At 40.9% G+C, this 12,328-nt stretch overlaps 1 protein-coding gene across 1 annotated transcript in view; it reads left to right on the top strand.

Annotated features, from left to right (window-relative positions):
- Positions 1–10,475: 10,475 nt before the first annotated feature.
- The window catches only part of EFCAB2 (EF-hand calcium binding domain 2), a 30,540-nt gene continuing 28,687 nt past the window's right edge, over positions 10,476–12,328 (top strand). The window contains exon 1 of the mRNA XM_032684204.1: positions 10,476–10,571. Coding sequence (XP_032540095.1) covers positions 10,523–10,571 — 49 coding nt within the window. The 5' untranslated portion in view covers positions 10,476–10,522. The remainder of the gene's footprint in view (positions 10,572–12,328) is intronic.

Genomic DNA, 12,328 nt, shown 5'->3' with positions numbered 1-12,328 from the left:
GAAAAAGAGATGGGTATTTACTTCTTTCAAAGTCTCAGAGATTCTCATCTATGTTTCTCATTTCTCAAATCTATGGGGAAGCCAATAGCTTTGGGCTGATAACTTTATGCATTCATATTTCATGGCAATGAATATAGGTTGGAAAGTGATAAAAACAGAGCTCTGAAAATCAGCTTCTTGCTTCTCCTACTGAATCAAAGTAATCCCACAAAGACAAAACACTCTTTTATTACTTTCTGTGTCATATTTACTGAAGAGGTCTTCAGTTTTCAGTTAATTTGGAAGACTGGACTTCTGAAAATATACTCAAAAAATTGGCTGCTAGAGGTGTTTAGGAGAACAAGAGGTTCTCAGACTTGTCAAATTTTAGATCAGAAGAATCATGTATATCTCCATGGTTACCAGATCAGTTTGTGAGCATCCTGGCAGATATCTGGTAGCCATTTTGGAAGGTTTCATAGATACATTGCTTAGTGAAAAGACTACTGTAGCCATGCAGGCTTGCTGAGGAGACCAAGGGAGGTTGGACCAGATGACCCCATTGGTGGTCTCTTCCAGCCTTAACCGTTCTGTGATTCTGCAAAGGCTGTATGTATTTGACCATCAGTTAGAACGGAGAACATGTTGCTGCACCACCTCATTATCTGACCTTGTTAAACTTGATGGTGTCAGGGCTAGAGATCAACAAAGTGGTCGGTTTAGTGTCTTGTGATCTGGCGATCATGGGTCTGTCTACACGTCTGTGAAGCCTGAACTTCTAGCATGCAAATATTTCACTATGGGAGCAGGAAAAGTGGTGGTGGTGCCACTGAAGGGAAGGCTTTGTTGCGGGTGGGAATAGAAGATTTAGACAAAGTTATTAAAAAGCAAGGCCTTGCCAGTGAGTCTTGAGGTACAGAAAGGACTCCCTTGCTTTCTAAATTCCTTCTCAGAGAAGGGTTTAGGTGCGGTTAAACCCAATCTTAGCCTTGGACTGTGTTAAGGGTTTAAATTTAAAGGAATTATAGAGGTCTGATTGAACCACTTTTGTCCTGCTGTTTTTAATGATTGGCAAAATGAAAATATTTATATAAAATGAATAATTATTTTATATAAATGATCAGACAAAAGATCTTAATCAGAATTATTTACTACACAATATAAACACTAAAAATCTACTAGTACAGTATAATATAGCATAAAGTAGTATAGTGCACTGTAACAAAGCAATTATTGAAGCAGTTATATTAAAGCTGGCAAAAAGAAAGAATTATTAAGTAGAGAGCTGATGTAACTCACCCATACCAACGCTTGTAGGGAGATCACTTTCTCTCAACCTCGAGGAGTATCCTCAGGAGGCATCCTCAGCCCAAGGGAGGAATCTCCACACACACCCCCCAAGAAGGGTTATGTCAGAAGAACCTGACTGCAGGAGAGGGGACTGAACTTCTATAGTATAAAGTGATTGACTGCTAGTCACACCTTTACAGGCCATCTGTCAGCTTATCTGGATGCTAGCTGGCAGTGGAAGGTAAGGTCACCAAGAGACAACAGTAGTGCCTCAAATCATCGCAGCAACATTTTGTCTTCAGGCTTCCAGAACTTGCAGTTTAGTTAAAAACTATTCTCCTTCTTGGACTCTGTGTGGTTGAGTTAATGTGAACTGACAGTAACTATAGCTCTCTAGGTGACAAAGATGTATACAGCAATGCCAATAAATACTGTTGTATAGTGAAAGTATATATAAACCAGATAAAAAAGTGTGTTCTGTTTTAATGATATACTTCAATAAACAATTAGAGGAAAAGAACTATCTCACACTGTGATATCACTTTTAGGTTTATTTTCATAGCCATCCTGTTCCTGAGGGTAAATCCTGGTGCCAGTGACATAGAACTGAGAAGAAGTTACCTATCTAGGATTTACAGATCCTCAATTTCAGGTGGACTATTAAACTTATATTTCCACTTTGTTAAATTCAATTAGCCAGTAAAACTTATGCATATATTAGGTATTAGTACATTTTCACTGTCCTGCATAATCTTAGCCATAGCTCTTTCCTATGCTGCTAAAGTTTATTTGTTGGAATAATCTTACACACTGATCTGCGTATGATCAATGTGTCTAACCAGCAGCTGATCAGCAACCATACGTTAGGCAGTTGTCACTCCCCATCTTATTCTGTGCAAGTATTTATGTGGCTATTCAGAAAATGAGAATTCGTTTCATGGAGAAAAAGCCCATTAGTACTTTGTTGCCTATTTGTTTTTCCTGGGTTATTTTTCATGTTGTTTGTCATTTCCCTGGTGTGGTTCATTGCATAGTTTCATAAATTCATAAGTGATACAGCTCTGAATGTCCATACTGAAGACAATTTAAATGGCTTTATCGAGATATTTAAGTGCCTCTTCTTGTTAAGTCTCCTTTATTTGCATCTATCTACAGTATTGATTAGAATCAGTTTAGTATGCTGCAGTTTTCCCTGCTCCTTAGGGCTCTGCATGTGATAACTGCTTGTCTTTCTGTCCCATAAGGCTAATGTCCTTATCATGTTTTCCTTTGCAAACACTCACCTATGCCTTGCAGGTACCAACTAGCCATTTCACTCCAATAGACCAAATAATGTAACATAATAAAGCTAAATCTGTTTGTAAGTGGTGACCACTGTACTCTGTTGAAGGGATGCAATTTCTGTTTCAGAGCTGAAAAAGGGATTATATGTCCAAAACCACTGGTGGTTGGTTTGTTTGTTTTTATCCCTCCAGTTAGTCTAATAAATGATTAAGTTTCTTCTTCCAAGCCCTGCTTTTGCTTCCTCAGTGGGCCTCTGTGAGAATGGAGCATGACTGGAAGACAGTTCAAGAAGGCAGCCATATGAGTTGGGAGAAGGCGAGCCAGTGATGGAACAAAAGCCCCTTCTTGGAGGATTGTGCCAAAAGTCTCAGGCTGCTCCTTGGTGGCAGTTCTGTGTTTCCTCAGCCCCTGTGGATTGTTCTTTCACTGCCTCTTCTGCTACACTAGCCCAGCTCACAACCTGGTAACCACAACCACAAAGAAAGAGTATTTTTTAGCTGAATCAGCTTCCTACTCAGATCCTTTCATGGCCATGCCTTGGGGCGTGGCAGAGAAGGTGATACAAAAGGAGGGGTGATGCCTCTGCTTGCCCTGGCACAGTGCCTCTGAAAACTCGACCAATCCAAAGTATTTGTTAGTTTGCTCTTAGTTTGAGTTACTGTGTCTAAATGGTGCAGTAGACCCTTCCTATTTCTAGATTTATGCCATATCTAAATAGTTGCAGTGGCAAAATTTACAAGAGGAGGAGCAGTTTTGATAGCTTATTTTTTCAGTTCCCAAGAATGAAGAATACAGCAAAATGTCAACTCTTCCTGGTAAAATTGGCTGAACTTCAGCTTTTGACAGTGTAACAGTCTATTGTGATATGAATATTTTACATTCATAGCCAACATGCAGTCTCTGAGAACAGATTTGATATTCATTAATACAGCTATGTATCTTCTGGCCACAGTGCATCAAAGTCCCCTATCCGTCACAAGGGAGTCAAACAGAAGCTCAATTTCTTTCTTATTCTGAAGGTAGAGAAAATATTTCTGGGATGTGTCTTAGTTCTCTTCCTTTTTTCCCCTCTTAAAGTAACAAAGTATATTTTTATTTCAAAGTAACTTTCATTTTACAATAGTAAGTCTATATAGGAAAGTCTACAAAACATACCCTGTATAGTATCTCTAGTTAGATCAGAGATAACTTTTTTAAAGTATGGAAATCAATTTTAATAACTGCAAAGTTAAAGCTTATATTTCAGTAAAAAATAAAATTCGTGAACCTGGAAAAACAAGCTAGCCATGCAATTAGCCCTTTAAATAAACACTGAGATGAATGAGAATTGAGGTGATACTTATGCTATAAAACTAGTCTTCATCCTGTGCCACTTGTGTCAATGGAGATGAATAAATTGTGAATCAAATTAAAATCAGTCCCCCAGACCTTAACCTTATTCCCACTGAAATTCTGAAGTTAACATGAGCAGGTAGTGGGGTAAGACTTGTAAAGTAAAATTCTGAACACATTAATGGGACTTGTTATGGAATATGGTTTTCTCCCTTACTGTTCTACTGTAGATTTAAAAGGGTAGTGCTACATCAGTTCTCCAAACATTATCTTCACAAGCAGATGGCGTAGAATTTTTTTTAATAAATGAAAATTTGCATTCTGAAGAAAGCAGAATAATCAGAGGTGGTTAAACTGATGGACTCTCTATAGCCAGGTTCATTTTAGTTTTGTTTATTACTAACTTAGTGAGTACAGCAACATCTCTATGCCCAAATAATCTTGACAGATGATGTAAAAGAAAGTAATTTTACTTATGAGCCAGAAGGATTTTCCTGAGTATTAAAAAGTACTGTGTCATGCCTCATGTAAAGTGGTTAAGTGCCATATATGATCATTCAGATGTATAACCTCAGTTCCTTTTCTCATCCTGTGTCATGGCCGACAGCTCTGTAAAATTTGCTTTGGGCCAACTTACCCATGCTATGGCCTTTATACCCTTAAATTTCATGTTATAACATAACGAACAACAAAGTAGGAGCTTTTTTTTAAAGCTTAGCTTCAAAATATTGGTAACATAAATGTAATTCAAGCAGTCAATCACTTTATACTATAGAAATCCAGTCCCTTCTCCTGCAGTCGGGTTCTTCTGACATAACCCTTCTTGGGGGGTGTGTGTGGAGATTCCTCCCTTGGGCTGAGGATGCCTCCTGAGGATACTCCTCGAGGTTGAGAGAAAATGATCTCCCTACAAGCGTTGGTATGGGTGAGCTACATCAGCTCTCTACTTAATAATTCTTTCTTTTTGCCAGCTTTAATATAACTGCTTCAATAATTGCTTTGTTACAGTGCACTATACTACTTTATGCTATATTATATTCTACTAGTAGATTTTTAGTGTTTATATTGTGTAGTAAATAATTCTGATTAAGATCTTTTGTCTGTTCAACTGTTTGTTAATTTGTCATAATAAATTCATTTATATAAATATATCTGTTTTGCCAGTCATTAAAACCTGCAGGACAAAGTGGTTTAATGATACCTCTATAATTCCTTTAAATTTAAACCCTTAACACAGTCCGAGGCTGAGATAGGATTCAGCCTCACCTAGACTCCTCTCTCAGGAGTTTAGAAAGCAAGGGGAGTCCTTGCTGTACCTTAAGACTCATCGGCAAGGCTTTGCTTTTTAATAACTTTGTCTAAGCCTTCCACTCCCCCCCATGGCACTATTCAATCACAATTGTCTAATTATCAGTCTGAAATCTTTGATTTTGTGTTTTCCTCATGTATTTCTATTTTTACACAGCTTCTAGATAGCCACCTTATTAGAGGGCCTCGCTTAAATATTAAGCAATTATCAAATAATCTTTTGCTTTTTTAAGAATACCAAGATGAGCCTTCTGGGACATGTCAAATGTTCATCTCTTTGAGAATCCTTTCTTCTAGTGACGCCTAAAGAAGGTGCTCAGTGGAGAATCAGGCAAATGAGTATCTTCAGTACTCTGTCTCTCAGTCTCCTACAAATGGTTTGTGATTCAAGGATTTCCCAAGCTAGGGACATTATAGAGTATTTCCATGTGTTCAGTGCCACTCGGGTTTTTCTTCTTTTCTTCCTAAGTCCTTTAGTCATTTGATAGTATGTTATTTGGGATTTTCTTTGGCATGGTATTGAAACATGCAAAGAACTTTTTCAAAAGAAACAGAGAAGGCAAGAATGGAGTTTTCGTCGATGTTGCCAACATCATTGCTTTTGTCTCTTGAAAGAGGGATTCCACTGACCTTGTCTCGGTACTCCAAAAGTCCCTCATTCCTGAATGTCAGGCGGCTGGCTGATGCCTTCTAGGCTCCAGAGGAACACAGGCATCTTGGATATAGAATCAAAGGTCTTCATTTGAGGAAGCAGGCTTTCTTTACTGGTACGGGGCCTGTGAACTTGGCTCGGTGCTCAGTGGTGAGCCCTGGCTGCCTGTGGAGCATGGGAAGAAGTACTCATGGCAACCCATGTTGCTAGGCAGATGGATGATTGTGTTTTGTTCCTGCTACCGTGTTCTCAGGGATCCTGGCTTCACTTCTAGATATAATTAATGGTAATAAAGTCTGAAGGTTAAAATATATGGATCCCTAGGGCCATTTTTGTGCCTGGGTGGGATGGGGAACAGCATCCTGACACTTACATATAAAAGAGAGAGCTTTTTTCTGCTGCAGCTCTTTAGGCGTAGTCCCAGAGGCCAAGCACTGCCAGCAACTCCTTGACATTGAAGAATATTGCTGCAGTAAAAAATGCTTTTTTTTTCTAGTAACTCATTTTTAATGTATGTTCAGTCACTTTTCCTCAAGTGTAGCTTTGTTGAAGCTGGACAGGAGGAGCAAAAGATCCAAAAGATCATAGCTGTACATGATAGATATTTACCAGGACAGTTCCAAAGCAATCCCATGGACTGAGAAGGGTTTGAGACGCTGCTATTATAAGCAGACTTCAAACCTGATTTTTCCCCTTTCTTCCTTCTGTGTTTTACTTATGGACTTAGCCAGTCGCTGAGCCTTCTACCTGTAAAAGAATATCTTACCCTTCTTGCCTTCCTCTCTATTTCTCCCTCTCTCCTAATTGCACGGTCCAACTTCCTGGATGTGCTGATTGAGATGCTTGTCAAACCCTTTTCTGAATTTCTTAATATGGCAGAACACTATTCACTTTTTGATGGATTGTTTTTTTAGTACTTTAGTGACTCATATCTGCTCTCAGTGAGTGGCAGAACCAGCACAAGGTAGAAGGAGGTTGTGCAGCCAGCAATAGGGAAGGAAGAGCAAGACTTGGATCTTCCCCTTTCAGCATTGGTATATTCCATATGTGTCAGAGAATCATATGCTGACATTTTATTTAAGAGATCAGATTTTTTGCTTCTAGTTTTTTGACCTATAGAAAAAGTAAAGGAACTCCCTTGCCAATTTATGTGCTTTTTGCTATTCTGTAGGTGAGAACAGGAAAACTTATTTTTTTACCAAGAACCCAAAGTTTTGGCAGATAAGGTTAATATAAACATACCAGCAGCCCAGAGGAGGTCAGTGGTAGAGAAGATAATGGTGGGCATGCTTATATGTCTGAATCTTCCCACTCCGTTAGGCTTCTCTTCATCTGGTCCAAACACAGGATCAAAGCCTACTGTTACAAACAGAACAAGTCAGAGGAGAAGCTGTCTTCCCTCCCACACATCAAGGAATGAGGTAGCTGCTCTCAGTGTAATTTACCTAAATTCTGTAGGGAAAGATACAGCATAGGCAAGGAATAATGGAGTCTTTTTCTCATTTTTATCTGGTTGATGTGTATCATTTGGGCGAACAGACGTTTAGATAATACTCTGTTTTGAAGAGTCTGTTTCTGAGTGACACAAATCTCTGCTAATCCCAGAGAAAGAGTGGAATGAAGGTGCCAAATGCACTTGGTCCATTCATGTCACATTGGTTAGAAAGGGTACTGTGACATGGAAATGCCTGCTGAGTGGTATGGCTATACCCATTTAGCTGCAGAGGAGTTACAGGTAGAGTCCTGTCACAGAATTACAGTTATCCACCTGCTTTCTCTGAGAAGAGCAAATGAATATGCTTCTTTGTGCCTTCAGTTACATGGTCCCCAAGGACCCACAGAAGGAGTCCTACAGTGAAGGTCTTCATTCAGCAAGTGTTTGGTGCAAAGATGTGTCCAAATGCTGCAGCCCTGAAGCCACGGGGGGACACTGTTTTGTAGGATATTACTACACCTCCGTGAACTGCTTTGTCTTTTACGTCACTTCTCCCATTTTAGAGCTGGTTTTTATTGCTGAATAACATTTCTGAACACATGCATGGAAAATATGCAAAATGTGTGATAGGACCCTGATAGCTCACAGGAATCTATGTGATTAAATTAGGTTCAAAAGTAAGGGTACCTTATGTCTATCAGACTTCAGTGGATCCAGGCTTTGTATCAGTAATGCTGGATGCTTCCATATTTTCCCTGAGATATTTTCTGACATTTTTTAAATGAAAAGTTACAATTTTAAAAGGGTATGTTCTCTTCAGAGAAGCTCTGTAAAGATCTTGCATGCAGCAGCTGATATTTCAAGCTGTTGAATTAGTAGTTCTGGGTTTCCTTTTGTACTTGTCTGTGCCAAAATGTGATTAGTTGTTTCAGCCCACTCATACCCTTGGTTTGAGATATCTGTGCATTAAGTTAGAAGGGAAACAGCCATGTGGTTCAGGTCCAATATTTGATCTGCATTATAATTGTTAACACTTTTTTGCTACATAGATTTTTTCAAGACATGTTGCCAGGAAATTTTAAAGCAGTGAGTTCTTGTTTTGAAGTGCTTTCTCATTCCATATTTTGTTCTGCTCCTGAAGACAGCCAAGATATCAGAGCTCTGTGTGTCAGGAGTTGGGAGAAGGAGAAACAGGTGCTGACACTTGGCTGCAAGCTACTGGAAGCAAAAGGAAACTCCACGCTGGAGCAAACAATGCAAAGGAAGCACTTTGATTTACAGTAATTGTCCTGAGTGGAATCTCAACACAGACAGGACAGCTCAAAATACTGTTAGCTGAAATTAATATGAGCTCTGAGTCACTGCAGATTCTTCACCTAACTTAACAAGTACAAACATCCAGGATTTGAGCAATACCTTTATACACTCAGAACCACACTCTCCCCAAGGAGCTATAGTAGCAGCTCCCGAGGGCCGGAGTTGGCTGCTGCAACGGGACATAGATGTTGTGGTGTAAATGATGTGTCATCTCTGTAGCATATTTCACCATTTTCCCTTTCTTCATCAGCTTTTGCCCACTGCTTTCATTAGCATCTCTCTTGGAGGAAACAAAGGAATAGCGAGGAAAGCCAAGTGCAAGCCCTGGTGAAATTGCTGGGAAGATATCATAGGTGGACGCCTGAGTGGAGTTCCTGCCTTTTCACGTCACAGTTGCAGTGACTCACTTCAATTCAAAGGCTACTATAAACACACAATAATCTCAATAAATTTGCACAATAAGCAATATTTGTATGTATTTTAAAGCTGAAAGCTGTTCATATTCTGGGCATAGATTTATGATGAAAACCTGAATAACTAGAACAGGATTTTTTAAAGCTTTGTTTAGGGATATGTAGTAAACACTTGAATCAGTGTAGCATTCGTAGAAGAGCTGTAAGTGTGCTGTGATTAATTAGGTGATCTGGAAAATTACATAAGAAATGTAATGCTGGGTACAATCTTCAAGAACATGAAATTCTGCATTTGGGGTAGGAGAGGGAAGAGATAAGAAAACTCCATCCTTGCCAAAACAATGTATTTCACACTTTACTTCAGTTTCAAACATGTGATTGATCCACCACCACATACCTACAACCATGAAAGACAAAAGTTTTCTGTGTGGAGGGGTTGAGGGAATAAGAAATGGGACCCCTGTGAGACTGAAAGATAAGAGTCTTTCATTCTGCTGCCACTGCATCCTCTAAATTCGGCTGCCATGCTGTTCTCAAAAAAATTTCTGTTACCAATTTGAGAGGAAACAAATCTGTGCTCCTCCTGTGGTCAAATGTAATTTGAAATATTTAGTTACTTTAATAAACTGCTCAAGTCAGTAGATAACCTTTCTGAGGGATCAGCTTTGTTAGAGAGCATAATCAGCTGTTTTCCCAGCAGAGTAAAGATGTATTCTCTTGGGCATCTATTATACCATCTTTATTCAGAGCCACATTCAATAAAAATGCAAAAAAAAGTGGCTGAAAGGCAAATAACAAATGCTAAAATGTTTTAAAAAAGGGGTTTTTTTTTTAAAGCAGAGAAGGCCTCTCTAAGTTCAATGTGTTTTTTGAAATTTCAAGCTTCCATGAATACGGGGAACACTGTAACTGAGAGGTGGAAATGAATGTGTGAGGAGCAGTCATCCACACGGGCTTTGCAAAAATTTAATATCTGACAAACAAGCACCTGCTGTGGTGAGGACGAGGTTTAGTCCTAGGAATTCCATAAATGTTTATTTTCTAGGAATATATGATTGCATCTTGCCAAAATACTAATATTTATATTTTTTTCTATTTTCACAGTTGTTTTTGAGTCAGAAGAACCAGGCATCACAACCCTGTCTGCTAAAACACACAGCTAAATTTAAACTACACAGTTTTATTTAATATCACTAAGACAGAATATTTTAGCTGTTTCGGTGCGATGGTATTTAGAATAAAATGTTCTTTCACTTTCTAAAGCTGAGATACACAGAAATCTCTGCAATTGCTGGGAAAACTCTTTAAGAGAAATGTAGTCCTCTGAAGTGTCAGATTTAAGCGGCAGGTTTAACTTGATTCCTGCCTGGAAGGGCAGTGGGGTGCAGTGGGGGTCAGACATGAGGTTTGGGCACGTTCTCCATCTCTCTAGCACAGCGGGGAGCGACGCCCTACACCCCGTTGGTGTGTGCAGGAGAGGGCCCGCCCGGGCCCGGCCAGGCCCGCGTCGCCATGGCGACAGCGCCGGCAGCTGCCATGGCGGAGAAGGAGAGCGCCGAGGGTAAGGCTGGGCCGGGGCCTGGCCGGGCCGGGCCAACCCAGGGCCTCCCGCCGGGCGGAGTGTGCAGGCGGGCAGCGCGGGGGACGGGCCGCCGCCGGGCGGTACCGAGAGACGCCTGCCCGCCTCGGGCCTCCGGCGGCGGGGTAGGCGGCGGCTGCGGGGTCAGCCCTGCCCGGGGCTGGTGCAAGAGTGGCTCAGGGACACGCACTGAGCGACACAGGCACAGATACGCACACACACACACACGCACACATATATATAGGAGTGTGTATATTGAAGTCTTCAACATCTTCACGAGGGGAAGCAGAGGAGCAAGCACTGGTCTCTTCATTTTTGTGACCAGTGACAGGACTCGAGGAAACGGCCTGAAGCTGTGCCAGGGGAGGCTGAGGTTAGGTACTGAGGAAAAGGTGCTTCACCCAGAGGGTGGTTGGGCACTGGAACAGGCTCCCCAGGGAAGTGGTCACAGCACCAAGCACGACAGAGTTCAAGAAGCATTTGGACAATGCTCTCATTGACACGGTGAGATTCTTGGGGTGTCCTGCGCAGGGCCAGGAGTTGGACTCAATGATCCTGATGGGTCCCTCCCAACTCAGCATATTCTGTGATTCTGTGGTTCTATGATTCTATATGTGTATATATATGTGTGTATGTATATATATTTGCATATATCTGTGTGCATGTATGCACATATGTACATGTATGTGAAAGCACGCACACGTGCATATTTACACACACACAGTGAAATACACCTCCTGCCCCCTGTCCCATTCAGGATGGTCACAGCAGTGCCTCCACCTCAGGGCGAGCAGCTGCTCCCCAGCACTCCCTGCCACAGGGGATGCCGCCAGCTGCCCATGGCCAATGTCACCTGTGGCCAATGCCACGCGCGGGCAATGGCCACAGGCACTGGCAGCCTTATGGTTGTGTTGCTGCCACTCAACTGAGCGGCTGAACCCACTGCTGGAGTCACTTGGTCGTCTCCTCTTGCAGTCATTTCTGGATGCATCAGACTCTCTCTGCCAGAAAAAAAAAAGTAATCTGTGCTGCTGATAGCACTGTGGCTTATTTTTAGAGGCAAGCATGTTCTACTTTAGGGAGTGTTGCCAGAAATTATATTTTACAGGCTAAAGGTAATTCCTTCTTCAAGGATATTCAAGTACCATTTCAAGGAAAACGTATTTTCTGCAAAGCTCACAATGTTGTGACTTCTGAAATCCACCCCTTCTTTAAGTAAACTTGGTGTGTTGCAGTAGTTTGCAAATTCTGAGCATTGTATTTGAAATTATTTAAACAATGGATTATTTCATTTTATTTAGGAAACAAATAATATATTCCACAAGGAAGTCCAATATAAATAGTTGCTGTGGATAGTGCTAGGTGAGTAATTTGATTTTGGTAGAAGTATTTCTAGCTGCACTTTGACACATAGATACCTTGCGGACATTAAAAAATAAGGCCGATGTAGCTTCATTGAGGACTGTTCTAAAAGTGGTTGTTTTTAATATTGGTTGTCCTTTTTGTTTAGTCTTGTGAAAGCATATTTTTTGCATCTTGCGAGTGTTGCAAATGAAACTGAGGTGCAGTGCTGGCAGAGGTGAATAGAGATGTAGGACAGCAGCCTAGATGTCTGCCGGACCGTCTGAGAAGAGAGAATGTGGTGTTCTGGCAGGATAACAGTAGTATTGGGAAGTTCTAGCTCCATATGTTTTGGGCACCCATATGTGTTATACTGAGATTTTGCACCATTTTGGTAA

This window comes from Chiroxiphia lanceolata, chromosome 3 (genome assembly GCF_009829145.1).
Source record: "Chiroxiphia lanceolata isolate bChiLan1 chromosome 3, bChiLan1.pri, whole genome shotgun sequence".
Taxonomy (NCBI): domain Eukaryota; kingdom Metazoa; phylum Chordata; class Aves; order Passeriformes; family Pipridae; genus Chiroxiphia; species Chiroxiphia lanceolata.
Note: the sequence above shows the minus strand (reverse complement) of the source record. Positions and strands in the feature narration are given on the sequence as shown.